Raw genomic sequence first — 20561 nt, 5'->3', positions numbered from 1 at the left:
AACCCATCCACTGCCCCTGGCTCCAGCCCTACGTGGAGTTTCTTGCTCTAGATACTACATCAGCTGCTCAGAGCATCTAATAATGATGTGGCCCACTGAGTCTTATACCGACACTAAAGGGTGCCTCTGGATCTGATGCCAAAGGCCATCAGTTGTCCACCAGGTGTCGGTATTTAACTTTGAAACCTGGAGTTACATCACTTTTCTTGTGTCGATTTCAGAAGCCTTTCACAAGTATTTGAACCTTTGAGCAAATTGGTGTCATTTCTTTCAAAAACATAGGATAAAAGGAATTGAGCAATTTGATGAGAAGTGTTCTACAAATTGCAAGAAATTAATAGATTTACAAATGTATTTATTTTTTAAAGCTAAAAATACATAGGGAAAAAAGCTAGGGAAAAACTCCTGTTTCTTTGTAATTATAATGATTACATGTTTAAAATTATGTTACAGAATTATGACAGTGTTTACGTTTTACGTTTTAAGTTTTGTTTGTTTTTTTTAAGCGAAGTTCTAGGTAATCTGCTCAGGTTTCAAAGGGTTAACTTGAGAGTTGACGTGTTTTGACTGACTAGAGACTTGCCTTTGACTTGAGACTCTGACAGGATTTCAAACTAGACTGACTTGTTTTTGACTGACTTGAGTTGTGAATGGCTTGTTTCAGCAGATTTGTTTCAGTAACTTAGTATTGAGAAGACCTCAGACTTTATTCAGCCTTGAGACTTGAGTGTGATTTTCCAACAAGGACTTCAGACTTTATTTTGAAGAGACTTGATAACATGTTTGCTCGAAAACGTTTAACAAGTTACCTGGGTTTTTTTTTCTTCACAATTTCACTATAATACATCCATGGTTTTTCATAGTTTTCATTTTTTTGTTTCATTTCCTGTTTTATTTTGTTAGTCACCTCTCCTCTTGTTTCAGATGCCCACTTCCTGCCCTCGTGTGTTTCCTGCCTCTGTGATTGTGTCGATGTGTTTCACCTGTGTCCAGTTGCCCCTCTTCCCCCTGTATTAGTCTGCTTCCTGTGCCAGTTCATGTTTGGACCTTGTGTTCAGCGTTCCAGCGTTCTTCCTTGTGTAAGTTCTCCAGGTTAGTTAGACCTCTGCTTGTGTTTTTTGACCTCACCTTTGGATTGTTTGCCTGTCTATTTTCCAGAGTCAAGATTATTAATTGTTCTACTGTACCTTCCAAGTGCAGACCTCAAGTCCTTTCCTCTGTGAACCAGTCTTGTCACTTGTGACTTGTTTTCCCTGATTTCAGTTTGAGACTTGACTCACTCCTGCTCTGAAAGCCAGTCATATCACATATACAGGTGTCCCCGCACATTTTCATGGACAAAATTTCTTAACTTTTCCAAGATTTATCACTTGTTGCAGGCAAACTTCTCCAAGGACCCATCATTTTTATTTTAACTTATTTTCTTGCACCCCTTGCTGTTTCAAAATATCAGATACAAATCTGATTTCTTTTCTTTCTCTCTTTCCCCCCCCCCTCCATAGTTTCAGCTGGCAGGCATGCAGAAAGGGAGAGATGAGAAAACGTAGGTGATGGTAATCCATTATGTTGTCTGCTAGAGAAAATTATTTTTCAGTTATGTTACATTTACTGGAAGGTTATCTTTAGAAGATTACTGTTATAATTTCATTATACACAAGAAAATTAAATGACTTTTCCAAAACACTCAATGATTTTGACTAAACCCATGATTTTTCTGGGTTTTTTATCACCCTGGGAGCCCTGCACATATTTACATGTATTTATCTATGACATGGTAAAATCTGATGAGTTGATTTTACTTAAAATAATCTTAAACCCATTTCCTTAAAAAGGGACAGTTAATATAACTAGAAATCTTATTTCATGTTTTCTTCATATGAAAGTGTTAGGTTTACTCAAAATTTTCCTGGATGAACTTTATTTTGTGAAGTTTACGGTGCTATATGTCAGCTGCTGGTTGCAAACTAGTCAACCAATGTTGATTTAATTAAACTTGTTATTATTAAGTTGCAACAACCTCATACAATCTTGTATGACTCAATTTTAAGTAGACTTATCAATTACATATAAAGTAAACACAATGATAGTTATTGTTTTACCTTTTGTTAAAACAAAATATTTTAACAGTAAAACAAATGTGTAAAATTTACAGTGTATCTAATTAAGTTTACTCAAAATTTAGCTATATATTTACTTAATTTTGTGAAGTTGTTGCAATCTAAAAATGACAAGTGAAATTATCCTGTTCTTTCTAAGTGTTAGCAACTTCAGTAAAGCAAGTTAGTCTGTGTTAACTCGATCATGACAGAGGATTTAGCTAATCATGAAGTCAGTTGATCTGTGAGTTCTGTTTTGTTAATATGTTTAAGAAAATAAAAATATGATTTAACTAGTGTACAGCCAGCACAATACAGATGTATGGCATAGTAAACCTGGTTAACTGAAGTTGCTTAAACTTAAAAAGATTGATTTAATTAGACTTGTCAATTTTAAGTTGAAACAACTTCACAAAATCAAGTAAATGTTAATATGTTTTAAATAAACTCCACAATTAGATGTAAAGTTAGCATAATTTAAGATGAATAGTTATATTCTGTTACATTTTTCAAAGTATTAGGTTTCCTGGATTTTTTAAAACAAAATCAGCTTCAGATTTTACAGTGAAATTAAACTGTGTTCAATACTTTAAAATTCCTTTTAAATAATGTAAAAAAAATAAATAAATAAATAAAAAATGTTGGAACAATTCTATTTTTATGAGAAATTAACTTAAAATGTGAGTTCAGAAATAAGGTAATTATGTTCATTAGAATTTCTTTTAGATAATGTGGAAAACTTAGTTGGAACAAATTAACCTATATGCCTTATTAACTTAAAAACAAGTCTTCATAATTATATTAATTAAGTATTTAATTACCATATTCATAAACACACATTTTTAAGTTTTAGTTTAAGTTTTTCACATTATTTTAAAGGAATTTCAAAGTGTTATGTACTGTTACCATAATTATGAACACATATTTTTAAGTTGATTACTAATAAAAATTAAGTCCATTTTTTCTATATTATTTAAAAGGAATTTTAAAGTGTTTGAAGTTCAAACAGAGAAGCAAAGCTGAAGCTAAAGAAACGCTCTGAAATTATATCATTTTGTCTGTGCACATCCTGACGATTGATGCAGAAGCCCTTTATGAAAGAGTGAAATATTTTCATTTTGCTGAAAGTCATCAGTCATTGAATACTGGACATTCATCTGGCTGGACACAGTCGTCTATAGAAAACATGGTTATGTCTGGATAATACTTTTTAATCTCCTGAGATCAAAAACACTTGAAGTGTGGGAACAGAGCGTTCCTTGGCGTCCACAGAGAGCAGAGCGGAGAGCTCATGTGAGGAGACAAGAGCTGACACCACAGGCTCTGTGATTCGATAACGGAGGGCAAAGGTCACGACCAAAACAATCAGAAATCATTATCTGTTTTACAAAAGATGTTGAAAAGATGCTGATCTCTGTTCTCTGCTAACTGTGGGCTGTCAAGTGAAACACTGCAGTCCACAGCTGCAGGCAGACTTTGTCCTCCGCCATCACACAGAGGAAAGTGGATTTGGCAAATTTTGTAGGAAACCCTTATATAAAAAAATATTAATCCTAAGTAAAGTGAGGGGGATGTTGGAAATGCGGCCCAATCGGGTGAGATATTGCATTTCCGCTGGTTACTAATGCTGCAAACTTTTCTCTGCAGGCTGCAGGCGTTTGGAGAGAAGAGAAGCCCTGAGAGCAGGACAGATGTGGACATCCAAGGCTTACGTCACTTTAAGAGGATGCCTTTACTCTGTCCTACGCTGCAAAAAATATCACCAGAGCAAACCCCACAGCCTCTATGGAGGGTTCAAATCCTCAACAAATTGGAGAAATTGAAAGTGAGAGTAAATAATTTCACTTTTTCCACTTTTTAAGACAATGTCTTTTAATAGGAAAGTGTGTTTTAAACACTATTCTAGATGCTTTCCTGTTGGTGAATAACAAGCAAAGCTGCATCAGGAACATGTGGCATCATGCTGCCACACTGTAAAATCTGACAAGTTGATTTTACTTTAAAAAAATAAATAAATAAATAAAAAATCTAGGAAACAGATTGCCTTGAAAAATGTAAGTAAATGTAATAATTTGTCTTAATTTATTGGTAACTTAAAATCTAATCAAGTTAAATTAAAATTAAGTTAAATGTACCTAATTTTGTGAAGTTGTTGCAATTTACAATCTTAAGAGTATTTAAAATTTAGTTAAATTTACTCAAATGTGTGGAGTTGTTTCAACTTAAAAATAGCATGTTTAATTAAGTCGATATTTTAAGTCTTAGCAACTTCAGTAAATCAAGTTTACTTTGCTATATATCTGTATTCTGCTGGATGCAAACTAGTCAATCACATTTGTATTTTCTTATGTTAACAAAATAGAACTCACAGATCTCCTAGCTTTATAGTTGGCAAATCCCTCTTTGTGATGATCAAGTTAAGTTAGACTTATTTGCGTTGCTGAAGTTGCTAACACTAACAGAACAAGGTAATTCCAATTGTCACTTTTAGATTGCACAACTTTACAAAATTAAGTAAATATATATTAATTTTAGGTAAACTTAATCAGATGCTCAGTAAATTTTTTTAGTTGATTTGATTTTAAAAGATCAAGGAGACCTTTTGTTTTGAAAAAGTTAAGGAAATATATCTCAGTCCTAAGTTATGTTTATCTTATATGTAATTGTTAAGTCAACTTAAAAATGATAATCAATAATCAATTTTCTGAAGTTGTAAGTAAAAATTGACAAGTGTAATTAAAGCATTCTTTTTAAGTTTTAGCAACTTAGTTAATCAAGTTTATTGTGCTATCTGTATTCTGCTGGTCGCAGTCATATTGTATTTTCTTAAACATGTTATCGGAACAGACCTCGCAGATTTCCTAACTTTATCATTGCCAAAATCCTCCTTGTAATCACCAAGTTAAGTCAGACTAACTTGGTTTACTGAAGTTGCTTACACTTGGAAAGAATAAGGTGATTTCGCTTGTTATTATTAGGTTGCACCAACTTTACAAAATTAATTAAATATGACTTAATTTTAAGTAAACGTAATTTAATTTTGTGATGTTGCAACTTAAAAATGACAAGTGAAATTACTTTGTTCTTTGTGTTAACTACTCCACTAAGTTAGTCTGACTTTACTTGATCATCACAAAGAGGATTTTGCCAATTAAGTTAGATCTGCAAGTTCTGTTTTCTAAACATGTTTAGACTAGTCTGCAACCAGCAGAATACATATATAGATCAGTAAACTTGGTTCATCTGAGTTGCTTAGACTTAGAAAGATTGATCTAATTAAACTTGTCATTTTTAAGCAACTTCACAAAGTTGAGTAAATATGGCTACATTTTAGCTAAACTTAACAAATAGACATCAATTAAGATTGCAATCTGTTTCCAAGATTATTTTAAGTAAGATCAAGTCAAGTTTTTACAGAGTTCAAATCTTAAAGAAATGAGAGGAATTCAAAGTGAGACCAAATAATTTCACTTTTTCCACTTTCTCAGGCATTTTCTTTGTCAATAATAACAAATCAAGTGATGCTTTTTTAATAGCAAATGCACTTTTTTGTCAATATTCGGTCCTATTAATTAAAAAAAAAAAAACTAAGCAAAGTTGCAGCAGAAATATGTGAATATGTGGCATCATACTCCTTTCTCTTTCTTGTTTCCCTGCCTCCTCCCAGCGGTGTCTCTGCCTCCAACCGACTTGTCGTCAGGGGGGACATGTTGTTTTGTTGTCTTTTTTTCTTTTTTTGCAGCGCGCTGCATGTGGTGCTGATGCTGCGCGCTCCTGAGCCAGAAAAAGCCCCTCTGGAGGCTGGAGACCAATCAGAGCGCTTATCAGACTTCACCATCCCGTTTCTCTCTCTTTTGCAAAGCAGCCGGCGCACTTGTTCGCCACAGTCCCTCGACTCTCTCACACTCATCTTTCTCCTCTCTCCCCCTGCCTCTGACAGGAAGATGGTACCGTGCACAGAGCGTCTTGCACGCGAACCCGAGGCGCCACTCACTGACTCGCTGTGGGACTTTTAAACTCAGCATGCCGTGTTACGCCAGGTTTCTCTTTTTACTCTTGTGTCTGGTCCTGCTCGGGGAGTGCAGGAAGCACAAAAGTAGAAAAAAGCGGTGGTCCGCGCCGGCGGAGGCGCACAAGCCAGGCAGGTGAGTCCTAAAGAGCTTTCTTTGTATTTTTTATTTTGATGTGAACTTTGACCTCAAGAGAACATCATAGGATAGATATCAGACAGGAGAGCGCGAAAACAAACGCGCTTTCTCCATTGTGCCTGAAAAAAACTCGCATTTACGCACAACCCTGCGCACCACACCAATAACGCTTAAACGTGTATATGTCATACTTTTTCTATCATGTACGTATTTGACAGCAGCCAGTGAAGATTTTAGGTGAGGCAGCAGCTTTGCGGATTTCCTCTCCGTCATATCTAAGAACACCCAGAGCATTTTACATGCAGTCTGCGCGTGGTGCAAACCCGCTCATATTAATTTCAACCCTAAAATATTCTCCAGTGAGGTTGTACTAAGTAACACTAGCCGTCACACCGCGCTCACACTTCCATTATGTGGTTTATTTTTTTGGTCAAACGGGGAGTAAAAAGCAGCCGGAGCGCATCAGCTCACCGTCCTTCACTGCGCGTAAAAACTTGTGCGTTTTATTCGCAGCAGCAAAGAAAATCCTCCCCTCCGGATACAGTGTTTTGCATGTTAGGCTATTTCAGGTGATTGCCCTGAGAGGCTCCAAATAGAGAGAGAGTGAAACGTGGAGGGATTTCAGGCTATTCTCTTTAAGCCTGTTGTCTGGCTGGTGTGTTTTTTACCCTGACTGTCACACTTTTGTCATTTTCAAACAGGATCACACATCTCTCAGCTGCAGCTACACTCTTGTTCTCATGTAGCCAAACCAAACATGCAGGAATTTAGACTTCTGGCAAAACATTGATGATATGTATGTCCTGGCAACTGCAGCCATTGATTCCATTTTTCAAAAAAAAAAAAAAAAAAAAGGACTGCAAATTGGTTAATGAGTGGTTGATCTTTGTCTTATTTCCTTTTGTCTAAAATTTGGTCTTGGGGCTTAAACTCTCACAAAACCCGACGATCTCTTCAAATTCCATTTTGTCCTAGCAATAGTCCTAAGATATTTAATTTTTTATCAAAGGATACTCAGAAATCCAGCAAAAACCCCTGTAAGGAGAAGAGAGTGTTTCTCCTAGAAAATGAGTTTAATCAAAGAAGTCACAGTTGTTGCTAATTATCTGTTCATTGGTTAATCAACTAATTGTTCCAGCCCTCCTTCAGAGACAATTCAGCCCAATTTGTGACTCAGGATCAGTCCAAGCATGTGGGGCGCCATAAATCTGAGCCATATCTTATTTTTTACTGCAGAACCAGTTGGTTTAAAATTAACTTTGCTCAATGCAAATTTGCAGAACAACTATCAACCACAATTAAAATAGCAACAAAAAAAAGAAAGAAAAAAAATACATCAGAGGGCTTCACATTTGTAATGAAGGTCCCCATTTTGGCCATGGAGAGCTGTATAAATGTGAAAAGTATAACAAATAAGCTTGCTGATATCGTGTGGTTCCTATTGTCATCAAATCTCTTGTGCAGAGCAAAACACACAATGAATGCATCCCACTGCCAAAGCCTGATCCTCTGTGCCGTAGAGCTCTATTGTTTCCCAAACATTATTAAATTAACCCAATTACCACAATAAATGTTGTGCATTTCTGCATATTACAGATATGTTTAGTTTGTACATTTCATATGTAGCAGATATGTTAAAACTTTTCAATTTTATGTTGAGACAGTGCTGTAGATAATAATGCGTTGGATAGAATCAGAAAAAGATCCAGTTTTGGCCTTAAATACCTATTTTTCTATCGCTACACACACAGTTCTGCATATCCAAACTGTTGCTAAAAAAGACCTGCATTTGACGCTACATATTTCTTGACATATTCCTAACTTTAGTATAAAAATATCTGCTTTTGTTGCTACTAACACAGTTTGACATGTCTCTTACTGTCATACAAAATATCCTTTATTTTTTGCAACAAATATAGCCAAACATGTTCCAAACTGTCGTTAGAAATAAACACCTGCTGTTTTTGGATATATCTTGAACTTATGTTAAAAATCAACTGCTTTTGTCACTACAAACACAATTTAACATGTCCCAAGCTGTCATTTGAAAAAAAAAACACCTGCTTTTGTCACTACAAAAACAGCTGGATACATCTCAAATTGTTATTAAGAAACACTAGCTTTTGTCCCTACAAACACCGCTGGACATATCTTTAATATTTGTCAAAAAATACTTAGTTTTGTCACTACAAACACAGTTAAAAATGTCCCAGACTGTTGTTAAAAATTCTCACTTTTGTTGCATCAAACATGGCTTGACATTTCCTGAACTGTTAAAAAAAATACACCCACTTTTGTGACTACAAATATGGCTGGACATGTCCCACACTGTGATTTCGTGAAACGTTGGTAAGAATACCTGCTTTTATAGCTATAAATATGTCTGGAGAGTATGTCTAGACATATTTGCAACCAAAGCAGGTGTTTTTAAGGACAGTTTGGAATATCCAACTGCTGTCAAAATTATCTGCTTTTGTCAGTACAAACATGGTTTGACATGTCCCGAACTGTCATTTAAAAACACCCATTTTGTAGCTTGAAACATGCACTTTTGTGACTACAAACACCCAATGAGCATATCCCTGTCATTTAAAATATCTTTTGTCATTACAAACATGGCTAAGCATATCGGAAACACACATTTTTGTCACTTAAGAACACCTGTTTTTGTGGTTGGACATTTTCTGAACATTTGTTTAAAATATCTGCTTTTCTCACTGCAAAAACAGCTAAAAGTGTTGAACTGTAATTCGCAAAAAGAAATGCTTTTGTAGCAACAAACATGGCTGGACTTGCTTGAATTGTTAATTCACAAGTTTTAGTGTTTTAAAAAAAACGCATGTTTTTGTCTCTACAAACACCCACTTTTGTTGCTACAAACACAGCCGGAGATAACACCTGATGAGCATGTCCTTGTCATTAAGACCCGCTGTTGTTGTTACAAACACAGTTAGACGTGTCCTGAACTGTTGTTCATACACACGCGTTTTTGTCGTTTAAAAACACCTGAGGGGTGCATTACGAAGCAAGGTTAGTCTAAAGTCATGGTTCCCTGTATTACAAAGCTGGATCTCTTTAACCTGGCTAGATCACCATGGAAACTGATGGGTCAAACTTAACCTGGTTGGGAGCATCTTATGTTCTGAGAGTGTACTTGAATTCAGTTACAAATCTCCTTAAACTACTTTTCTGAGAAGCATCGCTCTATCACTGTCAGTAAGTTAGTAATAGGGATTGTCAGCTGGAAGAAAACGCTATAAATACACTTAATACAACTTGTTGAACCCTAATGTTCACAGATTGACATATTCTGAACTTCCATTAAAAACGCCCACTTATGTCGCTACAAACATGGCTTGACATGTCTCAAACGGTTATTAAAAAACACATACAATGCCAAAAATTTATTCTTGTGACTGGGCTACTTAAAGATACATCAGTGAGCCACACTGTTGCATTGGGTGACACGTTTGGTCACTACCATTAACGCATCAAGTTGATCCCTCTAACACTATTTCCTCCTGTTTGAGTGACATTTGATTAAAAAAAAAAAGCGACCAAACTCTAACAGAACCTCTCCTTTCTGTCCTCTTGTCCTCAGTCCTCTGTCCAAGAAGGTTGCGGATGGAACCAAAACCCGAAAAGTAAAAACCAGTCACCTCCTGCGCATCGACGAGCATGACTTCACCATGAGGCCCGCCTTCGCAGGTAAGCTCCTCTCACGTCTGGCTGATCATGTCAGTGACAGTGTCAGAGTTATTTGTTGTTGTGTGAGCGATGCCACACAGCAACAGGATTAGATTGGGTTCACCTGAGTGTGAAGTGAATGTTGATGCCACGCTGACTGAGAAAGCAGCAGCAGGTTTATTTTTCCTCACTTCCTCTCTTCCATCCCGCTGCCAAAGCTAAAGAGGACAGAAATAGGCGAGATGCAGAGCTCACAGCCTCGAGGCAAGGAAAACAGAAAGAAAAACCTTCAAACACTGTAAATACATTGTGACACAGAGCTGAGCGGAGGGTCATGTTGTCGAAAAACCTGGAAAAATCCTCTCTGAGGCCATCTGTGTCACCTTTGACTGCTTGTTTCTACGAGCTCTGACACTGATCAGTCAGAACAAAATCATGTGTGTGTGTGTGTGTCCTTGTCTTACACGTCCAATGTCAGGACAACGGTGCTGCTGCTGGGATTTGGGAGGCAATTAAAAATAAGACGCTGATTTGCTGAACTAAAGAGTCCCATTCTCTGGTATTTGGCAGAAACGGCTCCTGTTTAAGCTCAGGAGGAGGTGGCGAGCTAAATGAAACGTCCCACAGTGAATTTCATGCTCCTCTGGGACCACAGTTGCAGCTACAGATGGAAGCGTGGATCCCACTGAGGACCCCTTTTTTTGTGTCCCGCGTCTGTCAGCTTTTGTTTGCCGGCGTAGGCAGCCTCTGCAGCAGCGGCGGCGGCACAAGAAGAAGAAGAATGTGATCGTCTTATTCAAACATCATCAAAAGCCGACTTGTGTAAGCGCCCCGCTGCTGCCTGTGAGACTGCAGCGCGCTCATTTGGCTGAGGAGAAAGTGTGTGTGCAGCAGCTGCTGTGGTTCCTCCTGGCTTCAAAAGGAGCGACTGCAGTGTTACTAATGAAAGCCTCTTACACGGACGCTTCCTGTTTTTGCTGGGGGAACGGTATCGAGAGCGGCGCCGTAATGTGCCAATGGGGATGTCAGCACAGGGATGGGAGAAAATTCCTGAGTCGCGATCAGACTAATCCTGACTGCGGAGTGTTTCATCGCCCAAATGTACACAATAAACGGCTTTGTTGTGATGCCATATCCCCGAAAACAGTTACCGAAGAGAGAAATGATGATTGTTTGGTTGAGATTCTTCTGCTTCTTTAACCCTTTGAAACATGAGAAAACTGGCTTGATTTCTCTCAGAAACATGGGCAACAAGCAACTTCACATATGTCCCAAAAATAAGCAGAAAAAAGCAAAAAAAAAAGTTACGAGAACATTACCTGAAAATAAGAAAAAAAGTTAAAAATTAAAATTAGAAATTAAAAACAGAAAACTGACATAAAATATATTTTATAATAATGTTGAAAATATGCATTTATTATAAATATAGCTTTCAAGACATTTTTTCTTTTTTGATAGCTTTTCAATAACATTCGCTCTTTTTTAATTTTTAGGTAATTTTCTGGTCAGGTTTTACTAATTTCTTGCCATGTTTTTGGGACATTTCTTGTCTTTTCGCCTCCTATTTTGAAAGGAAATCAAACGAATTTGTAAGGATTTTACGGCTCAAATTGCTTGTGAAAGGCATCTAAAAGCAGCACAAGAAAACTGATGTCACTCCAGGTTTCAAGGGGTTAACCTTGAACCCTTTAAACATGTCCAGAATTGTCATTAAAAACCTTCTGAAACCTGAGCAAAAGCATGAAACTACCAAAAAATGTGTGGAAATAATGGTAAAAAAGTTACACGACAATTACCTGAAATTATCAAACAAAAAATAAATAAACAAATAAAAAACAGGAAATCACCCGAAAAAGTGCTGGAAGGTACATATCATGAATCATAAATATATTTATTCACATAAACTAATTTTAAATGTATAATTGCAATGACTATAAATATTGTCTTGTATATTTTTCCTGGTAATTTGATAATTCTCGAATGATTGTCACTCTTTTTTAAAGGTCATTTTCTTGTTGCCTTTTGCAACAATTTTTTTTTTTGCAATTTACATGACATTTCATGCCAAGTTGCTGATTGCCTTCTACCATTTAAAAAACCTGAGAAAAAAAATGCTTTGATTTCTTTCAAAATCATGGAAAGAAGGCAATAAGCAGCAAAAAATTAATAACCCAAAAATTAGCAAAAACATCAATAAAAAGTAGAAGAAAATGACCTGAAAATTAGCAAAATAAATAAATAAATAGAACAAACAAAAGAAGAAAAAGAGGAGAAAAAGGTAAATAAGATTCTGCAATATAATTTTAAATATGTAATAATGATAATCTTAAATATAGTTTACCCTAGCTTTTTTTTCCCTAGTCGTTTGTCCATAACTTAAAAAAAAAAAAAAATCTAAATCTACTGATTTCCTGCAACTTGTGAAACATTTCTTTCCAAGTTGGTCATTGCCTTTTTCCCCATGTCTTTGAATGAAATTAAATTTGCTCAATGTTCAAAGGGTTAAAACGCTTGTAAAAGGCATCTGAAGGCAGCACAAGAAAACTGATGTGGATCCAGGTTTAAAGTGCCTCAGAGAGCGGCGGCAGGAAACGTTCGTTTCATCAATGGTGCGCAGGTGGAGCCGTGAATGTGGATACGGTTTGTGTTTTCCCAATTAGAGCACCTGCTCCGCTCCCATTGGGCGCTCCCCTGCTGCGTCTCCACAAATCAAAGCCACGCAAGGAGCGGAGGGGACGAAGACGTTTGTTAGAACGGAACATTTGTCATCGCATCAAGTTGTGATTTTCTAGGTACATCTATTTATGGAGCTCCTCCTTCCTGTCTGCCTCGGGTTGATGGGATGGATAGATCTGTCATGCATTAGTCACATCTGCATTAAAGAAAGAGGGCGTTTTCCCCTCGTTTCACCCGTTCTGAGGAAGCCCTCCACCACCAGATGCATCCTCTCTCTTGGATCTCTCTCCAGCCTCAGCAGCATCGTGTCTAATGCCGTCTAATCTAGCCAGGGTAAACCAACAGTGGATTTACAGCTGCTAATCCATGAAAAGAGGAGCAGTCCAGCATCATTAGGTGGAATGGATATAGGCTGTTTTTTTTCTCCCTCTAGTCTAGACACATCTGTAGAAATTACATTACGTCACTGAGTGAATCAACAAATGAGGCTCCTGCAAAGTGAAGCTGTGAGCTGAGGTGTCTGACTGTCTGTAAAAGCTTTACAAGCTGGATTTATGTTTCAGGACCAGCAGTGTTGTGTCTGAGGAGGATGATAGACAGGTTATGTATCCAGAAAACCTTATAGCTAGCCTATATCATCTTTTGAAAAAGGAAAAATTAGGAAATAAGTTTTTCCTCATACAAAGCTCAATCAGTAAGTGATAAAGCAGCTCTGTCACCAGAAGAAAATGTTGCATTAAATGTTTCATATTAGTGTTTCTAAAGTGGCATAGTGTATGAGCTGACTTTGTCATCGGGGTTGGAGGGGATGATGGATGATGTGACATCGAGGTGAGACGCCTGCCAAGCTGCAGACCACAGTTAGAGACCAACAAACAACAAAACTGCCTGTTTAGTAGTGAGTCATTGCTTTGTTTTCCTTGGCTTTTTAGATGCCAAATAAGGATGTTTTTGCGAACACTCACTGTATTTCCAGCGGCTTTTTAGCCTGTACAAATGGCTGGTTTTTAGTGACCACACACCCATTTTTCGTGTGGCTTTTTAGTCCCAAATGTGGGTTTTCTCTATCAACCCATGACCTTTTCTCCAGCAGCTTTTTATTTGCAAAACCTGGGAGTTTTTTAGCAGCTTATTAGCCGCCAAACATTAGCAACCTGTCACTGTTTTCCAGCAACTTTTAGGCCCCCAACTTGGGTATTTTTTTTAGCAAAGCCTCACTGCATTTCCTGCAGCTTTTTTTGTCTCTAAACATGTGGTTTTAAGTGACCAGTCACCCAATTTTCCTGTTGTTTTTGAGTCCTCAAGCGTGTGTTCTCTAGTAACCCATGGCTGTTTTTCCAGCAGTTTTACTCACCAAATGTGGGTGATTTTTAGTGACCTGTGTTTATTTTTGAGCAGGTTATTAGCCACTAAAACATAAATATTTTTTAGCAACCTGCCACCATTTTTCCAGCAACTGTCAGGCCCCCAATGTGGGTGTTTTTTTAACACCCCATGGCTGTTTTTAGCAGCTTTTTATCCACCAAACAAGGGTGTTTTTTAGCTACCTCTGGCTGTTTTTCATATGTGGGTTTTTTTTTAGTGACACAGCTGTATTTCCAGTTGCTTGTTATCCACCTAATGTGGGTATGTTTTTTTATCAGTTTATTAGCTGTCAAGTTACATTGTTACAGGTTACATAACATTATTCAATGGAAACAAAGTCATCTGGCAATTGTGTTTTATCAACATTTTGAAAATATTACTTGTAATGGATACCCGCCTCATGAGACTCATGCTTCAAACTGACAAGTTAAAATGTGCGAATTTATACAACCAGTGAAGCATTTAGGATGCCGACAGCTTCAGGATAGGTGCTGTTTTGGAAGTGAGATGTTCTGGTCTTGTACCTGAGAGTAGTAGACTGAGTCGGGGTCTGTAGGGTGTGAGGACTCCTTTAAAATTCTCAAACCTTTCCACTGAGTGTGGATGTGGTACAGATCAGAAATATGGTGAGCCAATTATTTTTGAAGCTGTGCACGACACTGTCAATCGATCTTTGTCTTGGTGGGCTGTAGAACTGCCAAACCTCAAATTTACGGAGGAGCTGAACACACTTTTCTGTGCAGAACCGGTAGCTGAAGACTTCCAGTGTGCAGTATTTTTTGAGCACACTACATAAAGCATACATTTCCAGCTCGGACAGTTAATGTGGTGCGTTATATAGTCGATAGGAGAGTAATTACAGAAAGCCATTTTCTCACTTCCTGTAGTGGAATGTACCCATGCAGATAGATTTGGGTTTTATGTGTCCAGGTTCAGAGATATCCGTCTGTGAGATTTATGAGTTCTGTACTTAACATACAGATGTGAGACTGATGTCGACCCTCTAATATGAGGCATATAAGCACTACGTCCAAAATACTGATCTATTGCTTTAGGCTGCAGTAGTTTTTCAAATAATACTTTTAGGGCATTTGATGCCTTTATTCGATAGTGGCCATAGAGATGACAGGAAATTAAGCAACAAAGGTTTCCAGCCAGATACAAACCGCGTACGCAGCTTTCAAGGACAGCACCTTACACACTCCAAGGCTCCCTCCGAGGAGCTTTTATTCGCCCAAACTGCACCAGCATTCTGCAATACTTATAAATTTAAAAAATTATACACATAAATCCAAAACCAGAGTATCTGCAGCAGCGTTGGACCTCAAGATGATCAAGGGTCTGTTGAGGTCCAGGTCCTGAAAGCCTCATGTTCACTGTGCGTTTTTTTTTTTTTTGTCCTACATGAAATATGCTATAAAATGAATAATGAGATTACAACACATGCATACCAACACGTCTCACTCCGAACTCGTCACGTGGTAACGCTCTGTCAGGACCTTCCGCGTCTTCTCATGCTGCTTTAGGTATCCGTCTGCATCAGCTGTGTATGCTGCGGGGATGCCGTTATGATGATGTCAACAAAGGCACATGGTAAGATGACGTCATGGTGGGATGACGCAGGCCGTTACCGTGACGTCACAGCGGGCAGAAAGTCGCACGGTCCTTTTGTTCACATAATGGACTGTCATGATGGTTAGGCAACAAAGTCACAGGCAGTTAGGTTTACGCAAAAGAAACATTTGGTGTAGAAAAAAAAAAACAGAGACACAGCTACATGGGAACGTGGTTACTGGCAGCGTGGTTACTGGCAGCATGGTTACTGGCAGCGTTATTAGCTGAGGCTGTACTTCAGCGTTTCATGCACATGCAATTGGTTCTGTCCAGATGCATTCTCACATGATGCTGCCTGCGCGCATTGCATGTGGACGTGCCTGGTGCCTTGCAGCTGCCCGCCAGCATACAATAACAACGGCACCTGTTCTGTCTGAGCGCGTTCTCATCATCTGACGCCGTCCAGCCGAAGGTGGCTTTTGGCGTCACGCTCGTATGCTGGAAGCAGTGACAGAGCGGACATAGTTCAGGAATTTCGGAATGGAACTGGCTATGCATACACATGCAGATACTGTAGTATTGGTGTGTGTGTGTGTGTGTGTGTGTGTGTGTGTGTGTGAATGAATTACACCACCTCAGGAGAGTGTGCAATGCCACACCATAAAAACTGCTCAAGGATGATCCCAGGAACGTGACAAAAAACTCAAGGCTTCACCCTGGCCTCCGAATCCCCCAGATCCTGATCTGATTGAGCATCTGTGAGACGTTCCGGTACCCGGGAGGTCCCGTGTCCATGGCTCAACAGCTCAGAGCTGCGGTGCCTCGTACCAGGCATTGGCAGCAGATCCTTTGAGTCCTGTGGGTTGTGATGGGGTATTGGCAAGTCCAGCGAAAGCTCGCCTGGGATCTGGGGACATTGAAGGCAAGGTTGACACCTTGAGCAATTTGTTACATTCCTGGGGCCTCTCCTGGGTCCTCGGGTGGGACATATTGTCCTGCTGCGGGGGGCCACTGCCATCAGGGAGTGCTGTTGCCTTGAGGAGACGCACTTGGTCTGCAACAGTGTTAGAGTGGGTGGTGCGTGTCGAGAGGTATCCAAATGAAAGTCATGTTCTGAGGTTCCCAAGTAGAACACCTGTTTTCACCTCTCCTCTCAGTGGCTTTAACCCTTTGAAACCTGAACAAATTGGCTTGATTTCTTTCATAAACATGGGAAGAAGGCACTAAGAAATTAAAAAAGAAATGAATGAAAGTTTGGAAGAAAGAAACAAGACAATTACCTGAAAATTTGCACACAAAAAAAAGAAAAGATCAGGTAAGGTTAAAAAAAAAAAAAAAACAACTAAGAAATTATCTGAATAGAAGTGCCTAAAATAATTAAGTTCTTTTTTTCCCTAGACATATTTTCCCTTCCCTTTTAAAATTATGATATTTTTTCAAAATCTCAAAATTAACATTTTCTAAAGCTACAAATTTCTTACAATTTAATGGATCAATTTAATGGATCAATCCCAAACACATGAAACACACAGGATGCCCACAGCTCAATTCACCTGAGGTGTCTAATGGATGGATCCAACCCTGCGGGCGGGGGGCACTTTATTTCTTGTACTTTTATTTTTCTTTTGCTAATTTCCTGCTCAGAAACTCAAACTTTCATTAAATTATCACAAATGCAGTTAAAATAGGATTAATAACCAAGAAAATTGCCTCCACAAGTAAAATATTCCCCTGTTGCCTAATTTTAGGTTTTACACTTTATTATGCCTGAACATTTGTTGGTACACATCAAAATGAATGTCCCTCCCCAACACTGACATCCTGTATTTTTAGATGAATTATAATTAGGTACCCTTGCTTTCTTAATTAGAGATATTATGAATTTTCATCCACGGGGAGAAATGACAGTCTATGTACACAGCGACTGAAATAATTAGCCTGATAAAAAATTCAGTAGCTGGATAAATCCCCACATGTAGCTAATAAAATGTTTGCTTTAATGCAATGTTGTGAATGCATATGGATTATGTGCTTTTGTTTTCGCCTCAATGCTTGGACGATAATTCCATTTTAAAGAGGGGGACGTGGTGTTAAATGAAGCCGTTGGGGTTTAGTGGAACACTCAGGAAACCGTGAAACTATAAATATGCCTGTTGTGCGTGCCGCCAGTGCCCGTAAACAGGCTGCTCTGCATTTTAACACTTTGAAACCTTGAGCGACATCACTGTTCTTGTGCTGTTTACAGCAGTGATGGAATGTAACTCTGTATATTTACTCCCAGTACTGTACTTAATTACAGATTTGAGGTACTTTAGTTGAGTATTTTCTTTTCCTGCCACCTCATGCGTCTACTCTTATCTGAAAACTTTAGTTACTATTTACTTTGCAAATTAACATTTCTGCATGATAAATTGTAAGAAACTAGTAGGTTATTATTTAAGGAAGCTATAGGGAAAAATGTTAAAGAAAAAAGATAAGGAGCTAATAATGTTTATGATTATCAAAATTACATATTTAAAATTATGTTGTAGAATTTTTTAAGCACTTTTCCAAGAAAATTTTCTCAGGCAATCAGCAACTTAGCATGCAATGTCTTGCAAACTGCAAATTGAAAAAAAGTTAAAGGTGACAAGAAAATGATTAATTATTTCTATATATATATTAATATATTAAATTATCCTCAAAGAAGAGAGAGAAAGAATCATTAGAGAAGTGTCAAATTACTAGGAAAAATATCAATAAAATATTTCTAATTTTTATAATAATATAAAATGATTGTATTTTTTGGTTTGTTTAATTTTAACATTTTAAGGGCTATTTTCAGGTAATTTCTTTTTCTTTTCTTTTTAACATTTTACCAATTTACCATTTTTTTGTCAATGCATTGAAACCCAGAGTAACATCACTTATATTTGAATATATACATATTCAAAATTATGTCACAGAATTATTATAACTTTTAAGCACTTCTTCAGTCTTGTTTTACATCTTTGACTCAACTTTTTTATTCTTTCTTTCTTTCTTTCTTTCTTTCTTTCTTTCTTTCTTTCTTTCTTTTTTGCTAATTGTCAGGTTATTTTCTTCCCCTTTTGCCACTAAATTCTTGCTTTTTTGGGGGTCATTTATGTTTTTGGTTGCTTATTGCCTTCTAATCACGTTTTTGAAAGAAACTGAGCCAATTTTTTTTTAACGTTTGCTCCTCTGCGGTGTTGATACTCAGTGTTGTGGTGTTCATGTTTGTAAGCGCGCTCTTGCTTCATGCCCCATTTGAAAGCAGGCTACACAGAAGTGCCACTGAGGGCTACAAGGGCCAACAGGAATTATGATGTGGAGCATCGCTATGACGCATTCATGGGTCTCATCTGATAATCAGTGACGTGGAATAATTCGCTGATGCTGTCAGCTCAAAATAGCAAACGGAAATCTTCTGGCGAAACCACACGCAGGACATTTCATCTGTGCCTGATTGTGCCGCCTGAGCGCACACAGACCTCCTCAGCCTCAGTCTACAGACAGTGTTTCAGATATTGAAGCACAGAGAACATTCGGCCACATAGGATCATACACAGCTCCACCCCTCCTCTGGACAGACCTTTCATACCGCCCCTGTGTCCTCGCAGTACAGTTCAGCTCAGATTTTGGCTGTGGCCTCCTGCGATCCAGCTGCAGACAGCTGAGATGGGGCCAGATCGCAGAGTCATGCTGCTCCATGCAGCACCACTGGTCCGGGCTTTTTTTTTTCCTCACTAGGTGTCTGGTGTTACGTCCACTGAGGCAACATGTCAACAGGAGCTCAGGCTCTGCTGAGTCGTGCACGTGATATGTGCCATATGGTGTGAATAAGAGTAGGGAGGACACTCTGCTGACAGCTGGAGCTGGGCACGAGCTGATCGCCCCCCTTCCAGGTAGCGGCTTTGCTGTGCCACCTGTTACGTAAGGCTGGCACCCTCACTGCTGCTCAGATTAACTATACACAGCAGTCAGTGCGCCTTTAAAGGGAAATTATTATGCTTTTCCTCATTTTCTGTCATATACATAATGTTCAAGTGCTTCTTAAACGTGGAAAGGATTTTGCAGGATCTTTTGGGGATTGTTGTGGCCTAAAATACCTGATTTCCCAGTAGCTTTTCTTAAAAAAGAATGACTCACGTGTTGCAATGCTTGTGATGCAATGATTTTTTTTGCAATAAAATTACAGGAGCAAATGAAAAATGAAGGGCTGTCAAACGATTCATTTCTTTAATCGCGATTAATTGTAGAATTTCAATAGTTAATCACCATTAACTGCAATTTTAATCATACATGTTTTCAATTCCATTATTTTACTTTACAAAGAGGTTTTTAAGTCCGCACTGAAAATGTAAAGCAATTGTTGCCAGATTGTCTTAATCAGGAATCAAATGGCAATAAAATGGGAGATTCATGGGTACCCACAGAATCCATTTTCATTCAGATATCTTCAGGTCAGAAGTCAAGGGACTCCTTTCAAATATGCATGCTGTTTTTCCATTGCCAGCATTATTTAGCCCTCTTATTGAGAAGCCAGCAGCACATAGTTGGTGCCGATGGATTCCTCAGGTCTTCTGTTATATGGTACATTTATCATCACTGTAGCTTTAAACTCAGCTTGGTAGAGGCTTTTAAAGACACACTTTTAAAAAATTAACGTATTAATTCCAGACCTTAATCGCATCGTGATTAACGCTAACAGCTCTAGATGTATCATTCACAAAAAACCGAAGACAACTTTTTTCAGTGGGAATTAAACTGCATTGTTCTGAGTGAAGCAACTTTACCAAAAAGGATGAATAAAGCTTTCACAAAGTGATAAAACATTTTATTTGGAACGCGTTATACCTAAACCATTTTTTTAATTTCACGCACGCACTTCAAGCTTTAAAGCATTTTAAATACTCTGTTTACAACATTTTTTCTACTTTTGAGATGAGAAGTTACCATCAACTCATGACAGATTTCTTTACACGGTCCTCTGCTCCAGGCACGATACTGCTGCTACTGTGTTTACATGACAAAG

General features: G+C 38.1%; 1 protein-coding gene across 5 annotated transcripts in view; it reads left to right on the top strand.

The window, feature by feature from the left end:
- Positions 1 to 20561, top strand: part of LOC121955679 (gamma-aminobutyric acid receptor subunit rho-2-like) — a 47999-nt gene that overhangs the window by 4972 nt on the left and 22466 nt on the right. Inside the window, exons 2-6 of one of the 5 annotated variants that reach the window (XM_042503732.2) lie at positions 925 to 1079; positions 1503 to 1543; positions 3744 to 3927; positions 6037 to 6241; positions 9846 to 9952. In XM_042503732.2, coding sequence (XP_042359666.1) covers positions 3882 to 3927; positions 6037 to 6241; positions 9846 to 9952 — 358 coding nt within the window. In that variant the 5' untranslated portion in view covers positions 925 to 1079; positions 1503 to 1543; positions 3744 to 3881. Of the gene's footprint in view, positions 1 to 924; positions 1093 to 1502; positions 1544 to 3743; positions 3928 to 6036; positions 6242 to 9845; positions 9953 to 20561 lie in introns of all 5 variants that reach the window. The other 4 variants (XM_042503729.2, XM_042503731.2, XM_088089866.1 and 1 more) reach the window with 4 other exon arrangements.

The sequence above is a fragment of the Plectropomus leopardus genome, chromosome 16 (assembly GCF_026936395.1).
Source record: "Plectropomus leopardus strain MGB_pleo_1.0 chromosome 16, ASM2693639v1, whole genome shotgun sequence".
In the NCBI taxonomy this organism is placed as follows: Eukaryota; Metazoa; Chordata; class Actinopteri; order Perciformes; family Serranidae; genus Plectropomus; species Plectropomus leopardus.
This window is presented reverse-complemented; position numbering and strand designations above follow the sequence as displayed.